The sequence below is a fragment of the Saccopteryx bilineata genome, chromosome 5 (assembly GCF_036850765.1).
Source record: "Saccopteryx bilineata isolate mSacBil1 chromosome 5, mSacBil1_pri_phased_curated, whole genome shotgun sequence".
NCBI classification, from domain to species: domain Eukaryota; kingdom Metazoa; phylum Chordata; class Mammalia; order Chiroptera; family Emballonuridae; genus Saccopteryx; species Saccopteryx bilineata.
Window position 1 is genome coordinate 137,444,984 of NC_089494.1, and position 26,615 is coordinate 137,471,598.

The following is a 26,615-nucleotide window of genomic DNA, read 5'->3' on the forward strand; positions in this document are numbered from 1 at the left end:
CCTGGGCCCAGGCTAGATTGAGTTCTGTTATGTGATCATGGAACTCTGTTTTCTTATAGCACCTATCTGATTTATAATTATCATTTTATTTATCTTTATCTTCTACTGAACTTTAAGCTAAATGAGAGCAAGGGGTCTTGTCTGTTTTACTTGCAGAGCTTAGTATTTATATAATGTCCACACTGCAGATACTCAGTAAACGTTTCTTCAGTGTATAGTGAGTGAGTGTGAAAATGCACAGTCATTAATACACAAAAAGTACTTATCCATTTTATTTCTATTTTTGTCTTCTCTCTGATGCAGATTCAGTTAACTTATTGAAAATCCAGGATGCGGTTCTCTCCTATGAAAGATTAATAGAACTTAGAAAAAATCACTGTGAACTACTTGCAGGAAAAATTAAAAGGATGGAAAATAGGGTTGGTGGACTACACAAGGAGCTGTCAGAAACAAAAGAAATGACATCACAGGTAGAACATCAAAAAGTGGAATTGGAACAAGAACTCTGCAATTTGAGGTATTAAACAGTTTGATTTTATAGAAATATTTGAATATTTACTTTTATTTTACAGATATATAGGGAAAATTTTAAAATCGCTGCCTTTCTAAAATTTTACAGGAAAGAACACTTCTTTAGTATTATGAATTATGACATTTTTGGAAATAATGTAGTAATTTTCTTAAAGATTTTATTCATTTTAGAGAGGAGAGAGAGAGAGAAGGAGAGAGGAGCAGGAAGTATCAACTTCCATATGTGCCTTGACCAGGCAAGCCCAGGGTTTCAGACCAGGGACCTCAGTGTTCCAGGTCAATGCTTTATCCACTGTGCCACCACAGGTCAGGCAATAATGTAGCAATTTTTAACAGAGCACACTTCTAGTAGTAAGTTAATGTATACTTTTTTATATCATCATTTGAATGACCATATAGAAGTCCACCATATGGAAACCTTGTTATTTAACAAATAAATTTGGTTGCCTTTTATTATTGTGTATTATAATTAATGCTGCTAGGAATGTCTCTTATATAGGTCTCCTGCATTTTTTATTATATACTCTGAGTAAATTTTTCTTCTAATTCAAGTGAGTAGGGGAGACAGAGAGACAGACTCCCACATGCTCCTTGACCAAGATCCATCTGGCAACCCCCACTGTGGCCGATGCTCTGCCCATCTCGGGCCATGTTCACAACTGAGCTATTTTTAGCACCTGAGGTAGAGGCTCCACAGAACCATCCTCAGCGTCTTGGACCAATGCACTCGAACCAGTCAAGCCATGACTGTGGGAGGGGGAAGGAGAGAAAGAAGAGGGAAAAGGAGGGTGGAGAAATAAATGGTCACTTCTCCTGTGTGCCTTGAGCAGGAATTGAACCCAGAACATCCACTTGCTGAGCTAATTAATGCTCTACCACTGAGCCAACCGGCCAGAGCTGAGTAAAATTTTTAATAGGGTATTATTTGGCTAAGTGTAAGAACTTTTTAAAAGGATCTTGGATTCATATTTCTAAATTGTTTTCAAGATAGTTCCTATTAATTTACATTCCCACCAACAGAATATAAAATGGCCATTTTTCTCAAGACAAAAAAAATGTTTTAAATAATGCAGTTTTAGTTTTAATATATACATGGAATGAAAAGTAAAATGGAAAATGATGACTGGTTAGCTTATCCAGCATCTTCCTTATATATGGATAAAATTAATTCCAAGGTCTGTATTGAAAGTACATATTACTCTTTATTATTATCTTAATAAAATATGGATCTTGTCTTCCTCCAAAAGAAATTTTAAAGTTATTTATAGAGTAGGCAGTAATGAACAAGGTAAGCTGAAAGTGTTTCAGAGGAACAAACGTAGAAAGTGTAGAGCAGCAGACAGTAGACTCCCTGGGCTTGCCTTGGAGGTCAGTAGTCAGTGGATGTGTCTCGTATAAAAGACATCTGCACATGCTGACTTACACTGTCAGTCATTTTAGGGGGACCTGAGATATTTTGTGAAGCTGAAATTTTATTTTAGTGAATTCATATACTTGTTTATACAAATCACTTCTCTTTCTCATTAGTAATTAAATCATCTGTCCAGATGGAAGAGTAATTAGGACTGTGGATAAAGGGTATTGTCAACTCTACCTTTACTGAATAGTTTCACAATTCCTTTCCTATACTCTTAACCTCTTGACCTGAATTCCTAGTGACTGAAACTTACGAAGAAGCAGAATGTTTTTTCATTGCTGCCTTTCAGGTAGATATATCTTCTGGAAGAGACTGAATTGAGAAATAAAAACATGAGACTTGGCAAGAAAAAAATTCAAGAACAGAGAAATTTTTATAAGGATAATAAACCAACATATGTAAAACCAGATCATAAATTAAACTTTTTATTTTCTAACAAAATGAATTTTAACATGAGTGTATTTAACTGCAGATTCACCTTAAAAGAAGAAAAAGAGAAGAGAAGAAATACTGATGTGTTATATGACAAAATTAGGGATCAGTTAAGAAAAAAAGAAGAGCAATATATTAAAGAAGTTGAAATGAACCAACAACTTGAAACCACTCTTAGAGCACTAGAGATGGAGTTGAAGATTGTAAGAAAGAATTTAAATCAGGTAAATTTATCTTTGGGAAAAATTTCTTATTTCTTACATTATTTGATCAATATTAATTATGCCCCTTGGATTTATTGTACATTATGTAGGTTTAAAACAATCCAAAAAAAATGTTATCTCATTCAAAATATGAACTGTCATATATATAATTAAAACTATTAATTTATTGTACTTGGCATCTAATAAACGTTCTATTTATGCTTCTAAAGAAGTAAAAGTTAAATTGAGCTTAAGCATTAACATACATATTAATTTTGGCAGTTTAAAATGTCAACATACAGGCTGAATTGCCTTGACACTGTGATGAACGTAGTCAAATGTCGTCTTATAAAGCAGTTTTATTTTACAGTACTGTATTTTTGTTTGACAAATTTAGCTGTAATTTAAATTAAGATTTGAGTTTTTCATGGAAGATCCTTCCATTTAAAAAGGCTACCTCCTCTCAATGGTAGAGTGTTGACCTAGCATGTGGAAGTCCCGAGTTCGATTTCTGTCAAGGGCACACAGGAGAAGCGCCCATCTGCTTCTCCACCCTTCCCCCTCTTCTTCCTCTCTGTCTCTCTCTTCCCTTCCTGCAGCCAAGGCTCCATTGGAGCAAAGTTGACCCAGGTGCTGAGGATGGCTCCATGGCCTCTGCCTCAGGTGCTAGAATGGCTCTGGTTGCAATGGAGCTATGCCCCAAATGGGCTGAGCATCACCCCCTGGGATCCCAGTCAAGTGCATATAGGAATCTGTCTCTCTGCCTCCCTGCTTCTCACTTCAGAAAAATTTTTTTAAAAGGCTACCTCCTTTTAACATTTTTTTTAAGGTCTGCTCTTAAACTTGTGACTTTCTTTTTTAATGGTATGAGACCAAGAACCTAATGAAAGGCGTCTCTAGGTTGTAGAAGAGAGAAACGACACTCAGAGGCAACTTGCTCGAGAGCAGAATGCCAGGAAATTACAAGATGAAATTCTGACCAATCACCTTTGCAAACAAAAGGAGATAGGAGTAGCTCATCAGGAAATTAATTCTGAGGTATTTTGTTTAGTCGTTTTCAAATGCTTTTGTGTATTTATTTGTATATGTGTGTGTTTGAAAAAAACACAATGCTGTACATATGGAAAATATAAAAGATTTTAAAAGTTATTTGTATATATACACATAAGCATACACAAACACAGAATCCTGAACCTGCTTATCTTTTTAACCTCCACATTCCAGATTGTGATGCTAAATGAGTTCATTGATGTATAAAGAAGACGATCTATTATTAATATATGTAATTTTTATGACTGTCTATGAAAACATTAGAAAAGTAGAATATCTATGAAATGTTCTTGGGAAAAATGAATTATAGGAATTTAATTTATCCAAATACATGAAGGATTAAAACTCATACTCTGAAATCTCTGTATATTCAAACTGTAAGCTCAATTCTTTTATGGGGTGGCACTTTTGTTCTACTGAATGAAATAATAGTCTTTATTCAAATCCATTGGTCTTCAACTGTGAAGTAGTGACATTCATTATGGCCTCATCCAAAGAGGAGGCTTTTACTATTTTCTACAGGAACTGATAAGCTTTCCATGATCTCAAAAGTATTGCTACTAACAACAGATGCTTCCGTTTTTGGCAGTGACTTTATTTCCTTGACATATTAATAGAGAAGTTAGATTTCACACCCACTAATGGTAAGGAGGAAAAGTATAGCTAGTTCAGAGATCACATTTTAGATGTCATTCCTCTATTTTTGATAAAAGTAACAATTTGTTCTAAGTAGTATCTTATTTTAGTACAGAGAGCTTTTGATGAGGATGGTATGCCATAATATCTACTTAGTGAATATTTATTGATAAGAATTTTTTCTTGGCCCTGGATGGTGTCTCAGTGGATAGAATGTCAGACCAACATATGGACAACTGGGGTTCAATTCCCGGCCAGGGCAAGGCACACAGGAGAAGCAACCGTGTACTTCTCCGCACCCCCTCCTATTTCCCTTCTCTCTCTCTTCCCCTACTACACCTGAGGCTCCCAAGTGTGGCCCCGGGCACTGAAGCGCATAAGCCTCAGGCACCAAAAATAGCCCGTACTCAAGCATTGGGTCCAGATGGGGTTGCCGGCTGGATCCCAGTCAGGGTGCATGCAGGAGTCTGTCTCAGTATCTCCACTCCTCTCATTTAAGAAGAAGTGACCAAACCAGCTAGGGCCTAAGCTCAATTTTTAAGTGTAGTCAGATATATTATTCTTTTATTTTTGTCTTCTGGGCTTGTGGTAGTTCAGAGAAAGGCCTTTCCTATTTATTTATTTATTTATTTATTTATTTATTTATTTATTTATTTTAACGAAAGAAAGACAGGAAGAAAGAGCGATGAGAGGCATCCACTCATAGTTACACCACTTTTAGTTGTTCATTGACTGCTTTCTCATGCATGCCTTGATGAGGCGGGGGGCTCCAGCTGAGCCAGTGACTCCTTGCTTAAGCCAGAGACCTTGGGCTCAAGCCAGCGACCATGGGGTCATGTCTATGATCCCATACTCTAACCACCACCCTGCACTCAAGCAGGTGACCTGGGGGTTTCGAACCTGGGTCCTCGGCATCCTCACATCAATGCGCTATCTACTATGCCACTGCCTGGTCAGGCAGGCCTTCCCAATTTTGAGGCTCTTAAAAATTCTCTTATGATCCTGTTTTACTTTCATGGGTTTATTATCTTATATTAAACTCTTTTAACTTTGCAGAATTTATACTTTTATAAATTTGGAGGTTATCCTTTAATTTCAAAGGATATCATGATAAGTCGTTTCAATGAGTCGTGGCTATACTCCTTTTCTGTTTTACTTAGGTTTCTGACAGCTATAATAAAGAAGATCTGTTGCATGAAAACCATATGTTGCAGGATGAAATTGCCAAGCTGAAGCTGGAAATAGACACAGTAAAAAATCAGAACCAGGAAATAGAAAAGAAATATATTGAGGACATTGCAATTGTCAAAGAAAATAATGACCATCTTCATAAAACAATAAAACTGAATGAGGAAACATTGACAAACACAATATTTCAATATAATGAACAGCTTAATGTTCTGAGAGCTGAGAATACAATGCTAACCTCTAAACTGGAGAATGAAAAACAAAACAAAGAAAGGCTGGAAACAGAAGTTGACTCATACCAGTCTAGACTAGCTGCTGTTGTGAAAGATCATGAGCAAAGCCAGACTTCAAAAAGAGACCAACAACTTGCTTTCCAAAGAGCAAGAGACGAATGGTTTTGCTTACGGGACAAATTGAATTTTGATCTGTCTAACCTAAAAGATAGCAATGAGATTCTTTCTCAACAACTTTCTAAAGCTGAAAGTAAATTAAGTAATCTGGAAATTGAACTTCAGCACACAAGAGATGCTCTCAGAGAAAGGACGTTGGTTTTAGAAGGCGTACAAAGAGACCTAAGCCAAACAGAGTGTCAAAAAAAAGAATTTGAACACATGTATCAAAAGGAACAAGGTAAAGTGAATAAATACATTGGAAAGCAGGGATCCTTAGAGGAGAGATTATCTCACCTACAAAGTGAAAATATGTTGCTTCGACAGCAACTGGAGGATGCTCACAACAAAGCTGAAAAAAAAGAAAAGACAGTAATTAATATCCAAGATCAGTTTCAGGATATCATTAAAACATTTCAAGCCGAAAGTGAAAAACAAGGTATTATGCTGAATGAAAGAAATAAGGAGTTAATCAATGAATGTAATCATTTAAAAGAAAGAATGTATCAGTATGAAAATGATAAAGCAGAAAGAGATGTAAGTATCCAGAAAGATAAATATTTTTTTAATTTCTTCAAAAAATTCAAACTAATATTTAATGTTAGCTAAATGTTGAATCTAGTTTGAATATTAAATATATATACATTAGACCCTGGCCGGTTGGCTCAGTAGATAGAGCGTCAACCCGGTGTACATACATCCGGGTTCAATCCAGAGTTAGGGCACACATGTAAAGCACTTCTCTCTCTCTTTCTCTCCCTCTCCCCCTCTCACAGATAGTGGCTTCATTGGTTTGAGTCAGTCTCAGGCACTGAGAATAGCTCAGTTGATTTGAGCATCAGCCCCAGATGGGAGTTATAATAAATATATATTATAAATGTGTTTGCTCTATCAGCTTAGAAACTGACATTGTAGCCTGACCAGGTGGTGTCGCAGTGGATAGAGCGTTGGACTGGGACACGGAGGACCCAAGTTCGAAACCCCAAGGTCACCAGCTTGAGCACAGGCTCATCTGGCTTTAGCAAGGGCTCATCTGGCTTTAGCAAGGGCTCACCAGCTTGAGCACAGGGTCTCTGGCTTGAGCGTGGGATCATAGACATGACCCCATGGTCTCTGGCTTGAGCCCAAAGGTCGCTGGCTTGAGAAAGGGATCCTGGTCAAGACACATATGAGAAAGCAATCAATGAACAACTAAGGAGTTGCAACAAAGAATTGATGCTTCTCATCTCTCATCCCTCCTGTCTGTCTGACCCCACCTGTCCCTCTCCCTGACTCACTCTCAGTCTCTGTCAAAAAAAAAACACACAAAAAAAACTGACATTGTATACAATGAATGAAAATTAGAATTGAGAAGTGCTTTGTTATGAGTAAAGACATTGTGTTACCCATGAAATTTTAAGAGTTCAAGTTATAGATTGTTAATAGATATATATTGATATAAATTTAATCTTAACTAAAGAACTTTAATCTCTCTGTCACCACATTTTCATACCATCATGAATCAGATAAATGAAGATACTCATACCTAAAACAAGTATTTTGAAATTAAGATTCAATTAAGCAGATTATTGTGGTTAATTTCAGATTTCCCAGATGAACTGAAGTGTAGTTGTTGTATCTTATAGTACCTTTCCTTCAGTTGCTTATATATATATTTTAGTTGGTATAATGTTATTTTTATTTATGTCAATTTGAATTAAATTTGGAAATATTTCAATCTCAAGTAATATGTTTCTATGACCTCTCAACTCTTTAAAGGCATCTATTTTTTATTAAATTATAACTTGGGACAAATGTGATGAGTTTTAGCAAAACTATACTTGATTTAATCTTTCCACTACTATTTACAATTTTCTTTGAATATTTGTACAAATAATTTGCTCATTCTTCTCATTTCAAGACCCAGTTACTATCAGTTGGAGATAAGTTTGTCCAGTACAGAGAGATTTATAGCTTTCTATGATGTATTAATTTGACATTGACTCTCCGTTTCAGACTAGTGCAGGGTGGCAGGGTTTATGTGCAGCAGGGAGGGAGGTCAAGGCCAGGTTACCAAGGACCCTGACAGGATCTGCTGGAAGGATTTGAGCAGGGGATATTCATATGTGAGGAACTCTGGAGTTAATTGAAGCCTCATAAAAAAAAGAGAGAGAGAGAAAATGTTCCACAATGTTTAATTTACTACCACTAGATCCACCTACATACAGATTTCTCTTTGAGATGTCAGTAGATTGTGAAGCTTTGAGATTCATTGGCAGGGAGCTAAGAGTGGGAAGAATCAGTTGTAAGTAACCTAATACTGATTAGGTAGGAGGATTGATTATGTTGTCTGTGTCTTCAACCTGATGAAGTAAACAGGAATGTGTCCATATGAGGAAAAGAAGATGAATTGATGTATGTGATGATTTTTCCAGTTATAATCTGTTAATAACATATGACTCTTAAGACAGTACATCCAGAGTGGGGCAAAAGTAGGTTTACAGTTGTTTGAATGAAAAATAATACAGTAATAAATAATACAAGAACAAACTCTGTCTTATATACAATGATAAACCTTCTTTTGTTCTGTCCTGTATGTGAAGTTACATATTATTAACATAATTTAATAGTAATGTAATTTATAAAATCAGTAACAGAAGTATCTTACTAGGCAGTTGTGAGACAACTTCAACAAGAACTGGCCGATACCCTAAAAAAACAATCCATGTCAGAGGCTTCACTGGAGGTTACATCTCGTTACCGTATGAATTTAGAAGATGAGACACTAGATTTAAAGAAGAAATTAGATCAAAGCAGATGTCAAGTATGTATGAAATTTAACATCTCATTACTTAATCTATAGTTGGTTAAATAAAGTGTTTTAGGATACTAACTTTCATGGGCAGCTTTTTTTTGTATTTTTATTGTAATTAATTTATTATAATTTTATTATCATTAGAATGCACTTCTTAAACCCTGGCCTTTATTCTGCCATTTGTATTTTATATTTTTTCTTATAATATTTACCTTTAGGAAAGTTGAGAACTATGCATCATTATTCATAGAAGTCTAGAGACTTGTTTTTCTACTAAACAGTCTTTTTAGTGATATTTCCATTATGATGAGGCACCCAGATGAAAGCAGAGGATAATGTTTAGTGGAATGTTCCATAAAATCATTTTATTTCTTATCACTTTTGTGAATGGTTATAGAACCTCTGTTTATTTCATAGATTTCAAAATAACTTGTACAGAAAAGCCATTATTCAAACCAGTTGAAGTATACATTTCCTTCATTTCTCTCACTTAGAAATACTATAAAAGCATGGAAATGTTCAGATCATTATAGTATGTACATCCACATCAGAGAATTAAGAAAGTTAAATCGAGATCCACCATTGGATTTTTAAAAAGAAACTTGTATTGATATAGTTCATGTATCATTTAGTTTGCCCATTTAAATTGTACAATTCAATATTTTTTAATATATTCACGGAGTTGTGCCTCTATCATCTCAATCAATTATAGAACATTAACAAAGTTTTTTTATAGAGAACATTTTTATCACCCCGAAAGCAAACTCCACATCTCTTAACGCTCACTCCAGCTTCTCATCTTCCCCAGGCCCAGGCAACAGCCCCTCTTTTCTCTGTCTGGATTTGCCTATTCTGGATATTTCCTGTAAATGGAATCACACAGTATGCAGTCTTTTGTGACTGGCTTCTTTCACTTAATATCACATTTTCAGGGTTCAGCCCTAATATCACACATGTCAAAATCCTATTTATTTATTTTTATTGTTGACCAGTACTTCATTGAGTGGCTAAACCAGTTATCCCTTCATCAGTTGATGGAATTTTGTTTGTTTTCACTTTTTGGCTGTTAATCATTCCACTATAAACATTAATGTACAAGACATTGTGTGAAGATATATTGTAATTTCCCTGTCATTACAATTGATCGGGCTGATTTGAGCATCCCCTGGCCTTGCCCGTGCCATCCATTCTGTCCTTTCTGTCTCCATTTCTCTTGCCTAGTCCTCCACCTGTTCGGCTCCGGCTCCCAATAGCTCCAGCTCCGTGCAGCATTCGCTGACCGTCCTAGCGCTCATCAACCTCGTTCTTTTCAGCACTAGTCATCTTGTTTGTGCAGAACAATTCAGTCCTTAGTTTTATGTTGTTTTCATTTATTTCATGAGAGATAATCTTGATTTGTAAATATAAATTTGTCCCTGGTGTATATTATTTGATATGATGGTATCTATCTTTGAATAAATTGGAAATATTTTAGCTTATCTATTTTTAGGATAAAGTCATGTTATACCAAACTGATACTTTCTTCTTAAAGACATTGATATAATTAAGCTTTTATTCTCAATGTAGTTTAAGCATTTAAATGTAATATAATAGAGAGTTTTTAAATCAGAAGCTCAATTTTTTTTTTTTTTTTACCTCACTGTAAGAGAAAGAAATATCGAAATCAGCCTTTCTTTACTTATGCTGCCGGACTGGGGTTACAGATTTAAAGCCCTTTCCCAACCGTAAAGCCCTGGGACGGCGTTTCTGGTACGCCATCCCACGTCACCTCCTCTGCTCAGCAGAGTCCCTGCCAAAGCAGCCGGCGTAAACGGTGCTGGAATGGAGTGGTGGGAACTCTGAGTCAGCAGCAGAGTTCGTCATTCCCCTGTCAGTGCCTTTACTCTGCCTGTCACAGTCATGTACGTAATGTCCTCAGTCCAAGAGGTGCTGTTTGCCTGATAGCTCACAGTGCTTGCTTACTGAGTAGTGCAGAGAGAAAGTAAGTTATAAATTATTATTGGCAGAAAAAAGTACTAATGACTTGTGGAATTGGTGAAAGCTTTCTGAGTACTGGGGGCGTATCCTGGGCCTCATGCTCCCCTTTTGCTGCTGTTGTCACTGGTATGAAGAATGATTTCAGTGTGACCACTTCCATTGGCATGCCATCTGCGTAAAGGATAACATTTTATTAGAACATAAAATGCAGTGACAGTAATAATGCTGACTGCATACCCTTCATGTGCACTGTGGGCCACATACTCTCCTAAGTACTTTATGTGTATTCCCTAACTTAATCTTCCCAACATCCCAGTATTATCTCCATTCTACAGATGAAGAAACTGAGACACAGGAAATACAAGTAATTTTCTCAAAACGACACAGGTAATACCTGATGAGCTTGGGATTCAAACACAGGCATTCTGGCTCCGATGCACATACCGCCTCTCCAGCTAGTCCACCAAGCACTTGGTTGTCACCAAAAGCAGCACTTTAACTCTCACAATCACTGGAATAGCCGTGGTCATTCATACTTGTGATTATTTAAAATTATAGTTAATGTGGTGCTTAGCATACAAAAATGTTTATCATAAAGTAACTTTCTATTTTTCCCCATTGAACAATTTATAAGTGTATTTAATTATCTGATAAAATAAAATGTAAACGCATGAATCATGTCTTTGTTGTAGTATTAGAGAAGAGGTTGGCCGTCTTGACCGTAAAGGAGCGTGTAGTCAGTATTTCAGGCTTTGTGGGCTGTGTGGTCTCTGGTGTCACAACTCAGCTCTGCTGATTTGGCGAAGTTGCCACAAAAAAATGCAGATGGAAGAGTGTGGCTGTGTTGCAATGAAATTTTAGTTACAGAAACAGACTTGTACTATTGTTATCAGTAGCTCAAAGTGTTTTTTTCTCTATTGCAGTTGCAAGAAGCACAGGATCAGTGTACTGAGGCTGTAAGATGTGCAGAGGAGACGCAGGATCACAGACAAAGGTATAATTTAAAGCAGCACAGAACATGACATTAGCATTTATAAAGCTGATGAGCAGTGTAGCATGACAACTACATCAGATAAGCTGGATAAATATTCCAGCTCTGAGCTGGTTTAGAATGCGTGATTTGTGTACATTACCTCTAAATTTTGAACGTTATCCACAAAACACAACTAGAAAAACAGTACAGTTGCCAAATCATCTCTTCAAATTGTAAGATTGTTTGTAATTTCACCTTCAGATGTTTGTTTAGAAAATATGTGGTATTTTTTAAATCTATGTTTGAGAATAATTATTTTAAAATATGCTTTTTAGGCTTGAAATTGAAAATGCTAAGTTAAAAGTTACAATCAAAAAGCAAACACACAAACTTGAACAGCTTCAGACACACCTGTTAGAAACAAATGTGGTAAGTCAATCTTTTCATTTCTATCATGCTGAAAAGAAATTTTAATTTCTCTAGTAGTTGGATACAAGATATTTGGGACAATATGAAAGTCCAACTGATAAAAGTTTATTGTATTCATATGATACTACTTGCTACCAATACTGTAATTCCTCTTTATAGAGGAAGTTGTCTGAATTCATAAAATTAATTATTTTTATAGTAAGATTTTAAGAAAAATAATTGTGATAGTCTAAAAGCAATATTTGATATATACGACGTTTTGTTTATCCATTCACTTGTCCAACATTTAGGTTTTTCCAGTTTTTGACTGTTGTTGATAATACTGCTATAGACATTGGAATAAAAATATTTGTTTGAGTCCATAAGTGGGAGTAATTATTTAATCTAAAATTCTGAATTTCTCTTATAATCTAACTAAACCCTTCAGTGAGATTTTGAGAACAAATTACTTTTAATGTTCTAATTTTTCCCTTCATCAAGAATGAATACTTGCCCTGGCCGGTTGGCTCAGTGGTAGAGCATCGGCCTGGCGTGCAGAAGTCCCGGGTTCGATTCCCGGCCAGGGCACACAGGAGAAGCACTCATCTGCTTCTCCACCCCTCCCCCTCTCCTTCCTCTCTCTCTCTTTCCCTCCCTCAGCCGAGGCTCCATTGGAGCAAAGATGGCCCGGGCGCTGGGGATGGCTCCTTGGCCTCTGCCCCAGGCGCTAGAGTGGCTCTGGTCGCGACAGAGCGATGCCCCGGAGGGGCAGAGCATCGCCCCCTGGTGGGCAGAGCATCGCCCCTGGTGGGCGTGCCGGGTGGATCCCGGTTGGGCGCATGCGGGAGTCTGTCTGACTGTCTCTCCCCGTTTCCAGCTTCAGAAAAATACAAAAAAAAAAAAAAAAAAAGGAATGAATACTTGGTCAGCCTGACCAGGCAGTGGCGCAGTGGCTAGAGCATCGGACTGGGATGCGGAAGGACCCAGGTTCGAGACCCCGAGGTTGCCAGCTTGAGTGCAGGCTCATCTGGTTTGAGCAAAGCTCACCAGCTTGGACCCAAGGTCGCTGGCTCGAGCAAGGGGTTATTCGGTCTGCTGAAGGCCCGTGGTCATGGCACGTATGAGAAAGCAATCAATGAACAACTAAGGTGTCGCAACAAAAAACTAATGATTGATGCTTCTCCTCTCTCTCCATTCCTGTCTTTCTGTCCCTATCTATCCCTCTCTTTGACTCTCTCTCTGTCTCTGTAAAAAAAAAGAATGAATACTAGGTCATTGTGCAAATGTTTTCCAAAAGCATTGTATTTTTTTTCTTTTCTGGATTTAAAACAGCAAAGAGACACAGTGAAAACATAGAAATCGCTGTTCAACCAGGCCTTACATGGCAGCATAGTATTTCTAGCATTGCAGGTCTAGAGGCTATTTATTTTCTATTCACTTGTGTTAATCAGCCTTGCAAAGATTTAAGAACCCATTCTCAGAAAACATGTGTGTGTAATCCAGGAATCCAATTTATTTATGAATGGTGAAAATCACATAACTATTTTAATAAGCAAAACAGGATTCTCCTGACATTCATACTGTCCTCTGTAGGAGAGGCTACGTATGATTTAAGATCAGAAGGTTGCACTGTGAACCCTAAGTGGAGCGATGAGGTGGATATAGTTACCAGTTAGTTTCTTACAGTCTCAATAGCTAGGTGTATGCAGTTTCCTTACACAGAAATACCTGTCAGGGAACTAGAACATTGTGTTCACTGGTCCTTCTTATGGCTGAAGAAACGTTGAAAATTATTTTTTATAGACTTTATATGAGTAAGTCATATTGCATTAGCATACTTTTTGTACAAGTGAAATGATAATAGGTTGATAAGGAGTCTTCTGTGAGTGAAAGTGACAGGGTTTTCACCTTATAGTTTCATATAGAAATCTACTATGGTATCAAAAAATTGCAAAACATAAGAATACTCCAAGTTGATTAAGCTTATACAAAAATAATGAGGGATTATTTTTGTAGATAAAATGAGTTGGATTTATGCATAGAATTATTAATCACCATAAGGTCTGTCCTATGATATGAATCAAAAATTTAATAAGAGGCAGCTTTCAACCAATTTAATCAATAGCCCTAACTTCTCTAGAAGGTTCTTAACTCATGTATCCTCAGTAAGATATTTGATCAACACAGTGTTGAGGTGAAGAGTCTGAATTGGCAAGAAGAAGGTAGCTCTAGCTTCCTCAAGCCAGCACACAGTGTAATTGAGTATGCAGGGGAAAGAACTTCAACAGGCTTCCACTCCATACATCAGGCATCCATGGAACAGGAAATTTTTTTAAAAATAAGGCAAATAATTGCTAATTGGATGCTTGTGAAAAACTTTTGACTTACAGGAGAAAAACAAGACAGAATATGCTGATCAAATCCTAAAGGTGAAATTGTCCCCAAAATCAGAAAATAATACTACACTCATAGTAAGACCATAGGAAACAACATAAAATATACAAGTTTAGCTATCTGCACAGATTATTCATACCTAGTCACAGTGTGTGAGTGTGTGGTTGAGGACATTGTCTGTGAGGAACTAGAAGGAGAAAGAAAAATGCAGGTGACTTCAGTGAAGGGATCAAGGCTGGAAATGTTGGTTAGGGCTTCTGGTTTGAAGTGTTGGGGTTTAAGGAACTCTGAGAGAATTTTTTAAAAAGAACAGAAAGCGTCAAAGACTGACTGGGTTACTATTTGGAACTGAATTGGGGTTAGAGGAGCAGAGGGAGGGTGTGTGTGGTTGTGATTTTCAGTCACTGCTGAGAAGTAAAGCAGGATAAGGACTAAGAAAAAAGACCCTCGGAGATAGGTTAGTGCTATTATAGGATTGAAAGTCAGGTTTTATGTAAAAGAAGAGAACATGTGGTGAAAATAAGAATATGTGGGTGAGACTCAGCATTAAAGAATGTTAGGGTTTAATGGAAGGGGGAATAGGATGATAGATATAAAAAGCTTTGAGCCTGACCAGGCGGTGGTACAGTGGATAGAGCGTCGGACTGGGATGCGGAGGACCCAGGTTTGAAACCCCAAAGTCGCCGGCTTGAGTGTGGGCTCATCTGCTTTGAACAAGGCTCACCAGCTTTGAGTCCAAGGTGGCTTGCTTGAGCAAAGGGTCACTTGCTCTGCTGTAGCCCCCCCCCCCAGCGAAGGCACATATGAGAAAGCAATCAACGAACAACTAAGGCAGTGGTTCTCAAAGTGTGTGTGCCAAGGTACATTAGTGCACCCTAGAAGATTTCCAGGTACACCCTATGGTATTCCAGAGAATTATGTGCCTGTTGGGGACCAAAAACCAACCGGGTTTTTGTAGTTTAGATTTTTAGGGGACAGAGGTGTGGAGAATTGGCTGTAAGCTGACAGTCTGCCCAACCCCCCACCTCACTTGCCTGATTAGGTTGCAAAAGGCTGTTAAGCTGTGGTGCTGGATTGTTTACACTACCCCCCATGTTCCCGGGAAAGACTAGAGGCAGGTTTCTTCTATCCTTTGTTTGGTGTAAAGTTAAGATGATATGTATGGTGGGGGTTTTCTGCACTCAACACAAGAGTAAAAAGAGAGGAATTCTTCAATGTATTGATGAAGAAATGAGAGTTTACCTTTCAAATATATGCCCAAACATTGAAGAAATTGCTAGGACATATCAGGCTCATGTTTCTCATAAACACAAGAATGAAAAAACTTAACACATTTGCGCCGGGACCTGCTGAATTTACTAAATCTTACTAAGAATGTGTCTATTATATATAAAAAGATAACTTTTTTGTCTTTTTTTTTATTTTTTAACCCCTCTATTCTAAAAAGCATAACTCGAAAAATGGAACATAAAAATGTGTTATAATGTCAGAATAAATTTAATTTTGTCATATTTATTTCATTTAATTACCATAAAAGCACACTTGGACTTTATATTTTTTTTCTTTAATATTTGACTTAATTATTACAACATATTTCTCAGAAATTTGTATATAGTGCGCCTACAATTATTTGTAGGATTTTATATGCGCCCCAACTTCAAAACATTTGAGAACCACTGAACTAAGGTGCCACAACTAAAAATTAATGCTTTTCATCTCTCCCTTCATGTCTGTCTGTCCCTATCTGTCCCTCTTTCTGTCTCTGTCACAAAAAATAAAATAAAATAAAAAGCTAAGAGCCTGACCTTTGGTTGCACAATAGGATAAAGCATCAGCCTGGAATGCTGAGATCGCCGGTTCGAAACCCTGGGCTTGCCTGGTCAAGGCACATATGGGAGTTGATGCTTCCTGCTTCTCTTCTTTCTCTCTCCCTCTCTCCTCTCTAAAAATGGAATAAATAAAGTCTTTAAAAAATAAAAATAAAATAAAAAGCTATGAGAATCAAGTTAATATTGTATTTATAAAATATAGTAAAGACAAACATAATTTAAAGAAAAAAGTGTTTAATAGAAAAGGGGAGATTGGAACTATGGACCAATGCTTAGAGAGAATGAGAGCCTTTCTCATCCTAAAGTCAGGTCATCATCATAAGGTAATGGGAATTTTTCAAAGAATCTTTTAGATGTGATTTTATAGATCCTGGAATATTTTGAACTATTAATGAAAATGTTTCTAGGATATTTTTGGAATCTAAAATGTCAATATAGTCACTCTCTTAAAAGACTGTAACAGTATTTTATATGTAAAAGCCTCTATTTTAACAAGTTTTGACAATTTAAATTCCAGAACAAAAGTGATGAAAATGCAAAGTTGATTTAAGCTGCTGTTAAGAAGTCATTATTTTTGAAATCTGCCATTATTGACATCAGGTTTATAAACTATATTTTATAAACTTCTCTATTTAAAAAACTGTCTAAACATTATTCCTGAACTCATGAGTTAATATTTTTTTTTGAGATAATATTTTTAAGAAAGAAGAGAGAGCGTTAGTTTTAAAAATAACTTTTAAAAAAATGTTTTTCTAAGTCTCAGGATGAAAAGGAACAATTAAAGAAACACATTAAGTTAAAACAATCTCTAGAATATAGCTTGGATCAAGAAGTGAAGAAAAATAATGAATTAGAGAAAGAGATTACCAGGTAAGATTTTAATATTTCAGATCATTTATACCATTAGTTAAGAATTAACTGTCATTTTACTTCGTTAAAACCAAAATACAAATTTATTAATTTATTTTCTGTCTGTAATTTTCATAACTGAACATGTCCTATTTAAAAATTTACTGTAGAATCTCAGCACAATCTGAAATCTTTTTGAATGCCAAAATATTATACTTTCTCTTTAATGATTCCTAAAACAATAATGAGAATGTCCTTTACATCCTAGAAACTGAACTTTTATGTCTACTTTAAATTCATATTTCTGTAAGATGTCTTTGCTCTCTTTGGTAATCTTTTCTTCTTTTAGTAGTGTGCTTCCCTTCAGCATTCAAATAATTTAATATCTAAAACCTTATCTGTGTCATTGTTTAATAACACCAAAAATTATCTTGATTTGGCTTTTGTTTTCTATCTCCTTTTTTAGTAATAAAATTATCACACATACAAAAATGTATGTATAATGTTTTTTTCACTTACATAAAAAAAATAACTGCATCATTCTCAATGTCCAGGAAGCCCACACATGCTTCCTTTTAGTTTATTTGCCGAGAATTTAAGTTTGTTCTCTGATTTGCATCAATGTTTTTCTCATTTTTGTGTTGCTCCATTGTTTTGCATCCCAGTTGTTTTGTTAACATTGTGCTAGCAAAACAATCTTGAAGGGACTGTTACATAATTATTTCTGATTTATTTTCTTCTAAAGCAATTATTTCTGATTTATTTCTCCTATCCCTTTCCAAATTTCCCTTCAACTCAGACTTCAAAGATTTTTATTTCCTCCTTCTCTTTTTATTTCCAATGATCTGCTTGATGTTTTTGTTAGTCCTTTCCTTCTTGTAGACTGTCGTCAGTAGGTACCAAAAGGTATTTTTTTATCTTTTCAAAATACTCTTATATAATTATGCTTTTCTTCTTTACCTTGGATACTGATCTCTGGTTTCTAGTTGATGTCTAATGATAGGTGAATGTTTTTTATAAACATACTAAAATGAATGTTAATAATAATAACTTATTGCCCGACCAGGTGGTGGTGCAGTGGATAGAGCATCAGACTGGGATGTGGAGGACCAGATTCGAGACCCCAAGGTCGCCAGCTTGAGCGCGGACTCATCTGGTTTGAGCAAGGCTCACCAGCTTGAGCCCAAGGTCGCTGGCTCGAGCAAGGGGTCACTCGATGTGCTGTAATTTTCTATCTGTAATTTTCATAACTGAGCAATGTGTCCTATTTAAAAATTTACTGTAGAATCTCACGGCACAATCTGAAATCTTTTTGAATGCCAAAATATTATACTTTCTTTTTAATGATTCCTAAAACAATAATGAGAATGTCCTTTGCATCCTAGCAACTGAACTTTTATGTTTACCTTAAATTCATATTTCTGAATTTGTAGCCCCCTGCCGTCAAGGCACATATGTGAAATCAATGAATGAACAACTAAGGAGCCGCAACGAAGAGTTGATGCTTCTCATCTCTTTTCCTTTCTGTCTGTCTGTCCCTATCTGTCCCTCTCTCTGACTCTCTCTGTCTCTTCCACAAAATAATAATAATAATAATAATAATAATAACTTATTTATAAGAACTCTGTATAGTTACAATTTAGTAACAATGTTAATTCTGTATCATGTATATCATTAAATTTTTTCATCTTATTTACATAAGTTAGTATGCTTTCAAACAATATTAAGTTGGAACAAATGAAAGTATAATAATTTATAGATTAGTTTTATATTATATGATAGAGTGTAATATCTGTTTAAATAATTATTAAACATTTATTCTTAACAAATTTTACTTATTTGTACATTTCTGCAGATTTAAGGAACTCTTAAATATTACAAAAAGGAAGTTAAATGAATATGAAAATCAAGGGCTTAGTTTCCCTGGAAATTTAAAACCGAATCAAATTGAAATGGATATTCAGATTAATATGTTAAAACATAAGGTAACTTTTAATAAGTTTTGGGACCTCAAAATCTCCTAATTTGGGGAAATAAAATCATTCAATGCTTTGAGCAATGAAATATTGATTTTTCTATTAATTTTATAGACAGTATCAGTGAAAACAACAACTTTTTTTTCCATCTTGCTATAAAAGGAAACATTTTATATCAATGGGCTCACAATACATGGTCCTTCAGGAATGCCTTTTTTATTTAGCATCGTTTTCAAAATACGACTATTTTGCAGTATGTATCATCAGTTCTTTGTTTCTATTTATTGCTGAGTAACATTTCATCATATGGAGAGACCACGTTTTTTTAATCTATTCATTATTTGATGGACCTTTAGGTTGTTTGCACTTTTTGGCCTTGTTAGTAAAAATTGCTGGCTTATATATTTAACTTTTGAGGAACTGCTAGACTGTTTTCCAAAGTGGCTGCACCATTTTACATTTTCAGTCACAGTATATGAGAATTCCAATTTGTCTACTCTCTTATTTATTTTAAGTGAAAGGAGGGTAGATATAATGATAGACTCCCACATGCACCTCGACTAGGATCTACCCAGCAACCCCTGTCTGGAGCCGATGCTCGGATCAACTGATCTGTTCTTAGTGCCTGAGGCTGATGCACTCAGACCAACTTGGACCAACCAAGCTATCCTCAGCACCCAGGATGACACTCGCTGGAACCAATCGAGCCACTGGCTGCTGGAGGGGTGGAGGGAGCGAAGGAGGAGTGGGGGAGGAGATAGAAGCAAATGGTTGCTTTTCTTATGTGCCCTGACCGGGAATCAAACCTGGGACTTCCATATGCCAGACTGACTCTCTATCCACTGAGCCAGCTGGCCAGGACCTACCACACTCCTATCAGCACTTGTCATTATCTGTTTTTTATAATAGCCAATTAGTGAGTGTGAAGTGGCATTTCATTATTGTTTTGATATGCAGTTTTCTAATGACTAATGATGTTGATCATTTTTTCACATGCTTATTTATTTGTATGTCTTTTTTGAAGAACTGTCTATTCAATTCCTTTGCCCAACTGATAGTCATTTTATTATTGAATTGTAAGAGTTCTTTATATAGCTTAGATAAAAATTCTTTATTAGATACAGGATTATGAAATATTTCTTCCATTTAGTATCTCACCTTCTCACTTTCTTTATGGTATCCTTTAGAGCACAGAAATTTTTTTATTTTGATGAAGTCCAGTTAATCTATTTCTGTCTTTTGGTTTCCTGTCTTAGAAACAATATCCAAATGCAGTCATGAAGATATGTACCTATGTTTTCTTCTCAGGGTTTTATACGTTTTGAGTTAACGTTTATATATGGCATGAGGTAGAGGCCTATTTTTTGCATGTGGGTAATCCAGTTGTTCCAGTACCATTTGTTAAAATGACTATTTACCTCTGATTTCATTGTTTGGCACCCTTGTGAAAAAGTACTTGGCCATAAATGCGAGGGTTAATTTATGGATTCTTTCTTCTCAGTCATTGATCATGTGTTTTCCCTTATGCCAGTACCAAATCAAATTTTGCTAGAACCCTTTCCCAGTCATCTTGAATATTACCAGTTGTTTTATGTAATAATAACAAGGCAGTGTAGTAGATAGAATGTCTTCAACTCTACTTTTGTGGCAATGTTTAGGTTCTTAATAAAGCCTGTGGCTGCTTGTTTTGCTGACTGTGTGATGTGACGAGAAAGTAGGCTTACAAAAATAATGCCCATTTTTCCTTTATTTTCCTTTATTTTCTCCATTCGAATCTCTAGGCTCTAACCCAGTGCCTCCCACTTTCCTCCCACTGCCACTAAATCCCGGGGATAGGATCTGCTGACTTAGCCCGCCATTTACTTCATTATGTGTAAGTCATAATGTAGGGACTCCTCGGCAGATTCCACTGACTGGGGAGGAGGAGATCTCGAGAATGTCCGTTTTCCTCTTTGGAAACCTCTCAATTTGAAATTTCAGTATTCTAAAGCCCATTGTGTGCTATGTACACACACTGTGGGATAACAGAAAGATGAGATGGCCGTACCCTCCCAACAAACAAGACTCAAGTAAGGTAGAGGAGAAGTTGTGTGTAACTAGTGCCAAAGGACTCTACAGTTGTTCTACCACTGAGATTTAAAATGATGTCATAATGTTCTCCGTTCCCTCGCTGAGGAAAGGAGACGTGGTTCCACCCACGGGATGCTGCCCGTGGCCCTTGGCTGTCCCTCTGAACGCGGCATTCTGTCCTCCGCATGCGCAGTGACCTGTGTCTGCGGCGCTTTCCTCGGCCCGCCCCCAACAGGTCACCTGAGGCCACAGGCCTCTTTATTACGCACTGTCCTGGTCTCCTCTCATCCAGGCTAGCACGCAGGGCTTTACTGCTGAAGTTCTCTTAGAAGCTTTGAGTTTCCTGTGGATTTTATTGGGGCTCAGGCATTAGAAAAGCCTCCCTCACAAATTGTTTTGAGATGAGCTGTCCACCTTGGGCTGCCTGGAGCTGTTGCAGGACCCTGCCTTCCAAATCCTTCTGTTCTGAAAACCCTTCAAGGAAATTGAAGCAGCACCTTAAGTCCCTCTGAGGTTTCAGGGTTTTCCAGGCTCGGCTTCATCCTTAGACCAGGGTTTCCTGGAAGCACCTGGATTGGATTTTTCCAGGAAGCTGTGTCTTTATTTTAGCAGTATTGACAACTGGACACGTGGAAGAGGCTATAGACGGGGACTGGATATTTGAAAGCAGTGAGTCCTGGCTCTCTCATATTTAATAGTCTCTTTAGTTATCTTTCTCATTGATTTCACTGTCAGCGCTACATCCTTCCTCCAGGCTCCAGTGCCATTTTGTTCACTCTCCCAGAAGCCCTTGCTGTCACCTCTGCTTCAGGGCCATCAGGCCTCCGCATTCGTCTCTTGGAGGCCCTTGTGGCTGTCATTCTCAGCTTGTCCACATTATTTCAGGGCCCTGCATGTGGGGCAGCTGTGTTAGGTTTGCTGCTGGTGTACCCGCTGCAAGTCCTTTCTTGATTAGTGCATAAGCACCTGGCAGCGGCACGTGTGTGTGGCCTGTAAGGCTGTGGGTGCTTGTGCTCAAGAGAGGTGGGGGATTGTGGATGGTGGGTTGCCTGCCCGCTACTGTGAGGGGCCATTCTTGCTGTTTGTGTGCCTGAGAGGTGGTTTCCCCTGCCCGTGTGCTTGTCTGCCATTGTGAGACTTTATTAAACAGAATGGCCCAATGCTTTCTGGCTCTGCAGTTTCTTGACCATCTGCCCTAATCCTATGTGAACCTGCCTGGCCTCGGCCACCGGCATTGCCCCCCACCTCCCGTTTCAAAGGCACAGTGTTTGTTTGTTTGTTTATTTGTTTGGTGACAGCACCCTACTTTTAAGATCAGATCAGTGTCTGTGCCAGTGCCTTACCACTGCTTAATAAACCACCTCCTAACCTAGGGGCTCAGATCAGCATTCATTCTGCTCACAAATGTGCAGTAAAGCTGAGCCTGTGCGGCCGGCTCGTCTCTTTTTCCGTTTGCCATCCGCTGGGAGACTGGAAGCCAAGAATTAGAATCACCTGAAGGCTTATTCACACATGTGTCTCTCCCTTGCAGTGGACTTCTAGCTGGGGCATTATTAGCTGGGGCAGCTCAGCTGGAACACCTATGCGAGGACTGACTGTGTGGCCTGGGCTGCTTCCTTCTTTACAACATGGCGCTGGGTTCTCAGGCAGAGCTTCCCTGGAGAAAGTCAGGGAATCACGTTCTCTAACTCCGACATGGAAGCCACACAGCAGTTCACCCTGTTCTAGTCACTGGAAACCAGTTACCTGCCAAGGCCAGCACCTGTTTCATGAGACAAGTGCCAAAGAATTTGTAGACGTGTTTTAAAACCTGACCTGTGGTGGCGTGCACAGTGGATAGAGCAGCAACCTGGAAGGTTGAGGTCCCTGGTTCAAAACCCTGCACTGTCAAGGCACAAATGGGAAGCAACTACAAGTTAATTCTTCCTGCTCTTCCCCCTCTTTCTTTCTCTCCTCTCTCTAAAAAGAATAAATAAAGTCTTTAAAAATAAAACTCTGCTACACTCTACTTGCCTTCTTTAAAAATTATTGGGAAAGATTTAAGAGTCTTTCTGCTAAGAGATGACTTATAGTCATTTTGTAGAGGAAAGACATGAAAGAGTCAGAGAAAAAAGTATAAAATCAAGTGCAATCTTGTGGCAAAGATGGCAACAGTAAAGAATATATTTTTGTGACTCCTGGTGGTTATAACTTTGTTCTTGATTCTGATATTCCAAGACTACTACAGTGAAGATAACATTTTATTGCAACTGAATTCATTTCAAAGTTTGATACTGGTATTGAATTATAGACTACTCTGTTTATATCTTTATAATGAAACTATATTGTTTATGCAGAATGATGATCTTGCAGCAAAACTGGAAACAGCATCTTCAAAATGTCTACGTCTAGATGAAAAAAAGAAACTTCTTCAAGAGGAGTTACTGTCTATGAAAGCAATACAAAAGAAATGTGAAAAATTAGAGAATAAAAACAAGAAGTTGAAACAAGAAGTAGTAAACCTCAAAAGATACATGGAACTGAATATGGTAGAATACAGTGAGGTTGAACAATATAAACGGAAGATTGAAGAAAGGGCAAGACAGGATATAGAAGAAAAAATGGAACAAGTCAATCTAGTTTTACAGGTTAATTTATGGATCTTGCATGTGCTTTAATTTATTTCACTGCAAATTACATTATGGATATATACAGTGTGTGCATTTCCTCTACATCCCTTAATAGCAACTTGTTTTCTAGGTTTCTGGAAGGAAGATGACATTTGTTTCTCCCTTTCAGTATTTCAGTATTTATTATTATTATCAATAAATTGATCTTTCAGTGATAACTACGTTACTCTGGTAATGATTCTTACAAGAGGATCATTCTATTTTATCTTATTTTTGTGTGTGTGACAGAGGGACAGGCAGATAGGAAGGGAGAGAGATGAGAAGCATCAATTCTTCATTGCATCATGTTAGTTGTTCATTGATTGCTTTCTCATATGTGCCTTGACCAGGGGGCTACAGCAGAGCGAGTGACCCCTTGCTCAAGCCAGTGACCTTGGGCTCAAGCCAGTACCGTTGGGCTTTAAGCCAGCGACCCCACACTCAAGCTGGTGAGGCCGCACTCAAGCTGGATGAGCCTGGTGCTCAAGCTGGCGACCTTGGGATTTCGAACCTAAATCCTCCATATCCCAGTCCAACACTCTGTCCACTGTGTCACTGCCTGATTAGGCTCATTTTATTTTTAAGACCAGTTGATATAAAACAAAACTATTGGAAAGAAAAGAAAAAATTGTGATTTAAAAATTATATCATTATTAAGTTATATTGTTCAATTTTTATAATTTTAAATTGCTTCTATTCTTTGGATTATCAGAATACATGAGTATTAATAAATGAAAGATTTAACTTTATGTTTAAAGTTGCTATCTGAATCTTTTACTCAAAACTAAAGGAAACAAGTATATTATAACTGTTCAGATTATACTTATTGCAAAAAATGTATCTTTATTTGCTTTAGACACGAAGAATATCTCAAGAAAATTTAGAGCAGCTAATAGAGTATCATAATGCTTCAATAAGAAGTCAGTTGGAACTCAGAAATAAAGATCTGGAATCTGAAGTCTCCAAAATGAAAACCAGAAATGAAGATCTGGAATCTGTACTGTTTAAAATGGAAACTTCTCAATACTGTAATAAAATCGAACTGGAAAAATACAAACAACTCTACCTAGACGAAATAGAAGGTAGAAAGTCATTGACTAACAAACTAAACAAGTAAGTCAAAACACAGAATCAAAGAAAATAGATGTAGCTCATTAATTAGCTTCTAGAGCAGGGGTCCCCAAACTTTTTACACAGGGGGCCAGTTCACTGTCCCTCAGACCATTGGAGGGCTGGACTATTATGAACAAATCCCTATGCACACTGCACATAGCTTATTTTAAAGTAAAAAACCAAAACGGGAACAAATACAGTATTTAAAATAGAGAACAAGTAAATTTAAGTCAACAAACTGACCAGTATTTCAATGGGAACTATAGGCCTGCTTTTAGCTAATGAGATGGTCAATGTCTGATTCTATATTTGTCACTGCTAGCCATAACAAGTGATATGACGTGCTTCTGGAGCTGTGAGGTGTGCATCCCGTGTCACCGGAAGTAGTACTACTGTACGTGAGCAACGCCGCACTTTGCGGTCTCTCACTGACCACCACTGACTTCCCTTCTGGAAGTGCCGCGGGGCTGGATAAATAGCCTCAGGGGGCTGCATGTGGCCCACAGGCCGTAGTTTGGGGATTCCTGTTCTAGAGCAGTGATTTTCAACCATTTTGAGCTGCAGCACATTTTTTACATTTACAAAATCTTGAGGCACACCACCTACCAATATGACACTCTCGAACACAGTACATATTATACATATAGTTAATAATATAGTTTCTAAATGTATTTATACTCACTTAGTGTGAAACCTGGGCCTGTTTCGATGAACACAAAAGGGATATCCTGGCAGGAATGGTAGAAAGACACACACGAAGCTCTTCCTCAACACTTCTCAGTCTCTTTCTGTTTTTAGTTTTTATCGCAGTCAAACCTGAGAAGCTCAGCTCACATAGATATGTGGTTGAAAACGGGAGAAATGTCAAAATAGCTTTGTTGGCCAGAATGAGGAACTCCTTGGCAACAGATAACCAAAAACTGTCCAAAGGAAGATCAGCAAACTTTAGCTTTAAAGTTAGATAACATTGTGATGCATTGTATATCACCCTCTGCGGGGGCCTCTTTTAAAAAGAAAAAGGTCAAATATCTATATACACCATCAGGATAGACATAACCAGCTGAGGCTGAGGCTTCATCTAGTGGTGGCAACATTTACCTCCAGTCCTGACCAGGATTAGAAATCGGGACCATGGGGAGGAGTAGCAGCTTCAACTACTTGCCACAGCCACACAATGACAAGTGCGTGGCAGCCCGAGCGGGACCTTCCTGGGTGTGGATGAATTGGTTCATCGCTAGTGGTCGGGATGAATCCTAGAAGGTGATTGGTCAGTGAGTGTTCCCTGTGCCTCCACTCTTCCTGTAGCTGATAGCTGAAGGGATTGTGAGGGGAATGTTTATGTTCAGATGGAGGCGGCTGGCGGCAGGCCGGATAAATAGCTTCTGCGGGCCGTATCCGGTACACAGGCCATAGTTTGGGGACCCATGTTTAATTTCCCCACAGCACACCTGACCATGTCTCACAGCACACTAGTGTGCCGCGGACACTGGTTGAAAAACACTGTTCTAGAGTATAGTTTTTTTGTTTGTTTGTTTTTAATTTTATTTATTTATTTTTTACAGAGACAGAGAGTGAGTCAGAGAGAGGGATAGACAGGGACAGACAGGAACAGAGAGAGATGAGAAGCATCAATCATTAATTTTTCATTGCGCGTTGCAACATTTTAATTGTTCATTGATTGCTTTCTCATACGTGCCTTGACTGCGGGCCTTCAGCAGACTGAGTAACCCCTTGCTCG

The 26,615-nt window shown here is 37.6% G+C and overlaps 1 protein-coding gene across 3 annotated transcripts in view; it reads left to right on the forward strand.

The window, feature by feature from the left end:
• The window catches only part of ANKRD26 (ankyrin repeat domain containing 26), a 99,786-nt gene that overhangs the window by 66,486 nt on the left and 6,685 nt on the right, over positions 1 to 26,615 (forward strand). For all 3 annotated transcript variants that reach the window (XM_066280250.1, XM_066280252.1, XM_066280251.1), the window contains 11 exons: positions 304 to 517; positions 2,421 to 2,604; positions 3,484 to 3,621; positions 5,430 to 6,383; positions 8,497 to 8,649; positions 11,541 to 11,611; positions 11,926 to 12,019; positions 16,979 to 17,091; positions 18,926 to 19,055; positions 23,453 to 23,743; positions 24,621 to 24,877. In XM_066280250.1, coding sequence (XP_066136347.1) covers positions 304 to 517; positions 2,421 to 2,604; positions 3,484 to 3,621; positions 5,430 to 6,383; positions 8,497 to 8,649; positions 11,541 to 11,611; positions 11,926 to 12,019; positions 16,979 to 17,091; positions 18,926 to 19,055; positions 23,453 to 23,743; positions 24,621 to 24,877 — 2,599 coding nt within the window. The remainder of the gene's footprint in view (positions 1 to 303; positions 518 to 2,420; positions 2,605 to 3,483; positions 3,622 to 5,429; positions 6,384 to 8,496; positions 8,650 to 11,540; positions 11,612 to 11,925; positions 12,020 to 16,978; positions 17,092 to 18,925; positions 19,056 to 23,452; positions 23,744 to 24,620; positions 24,878 to 26,615) is intronic.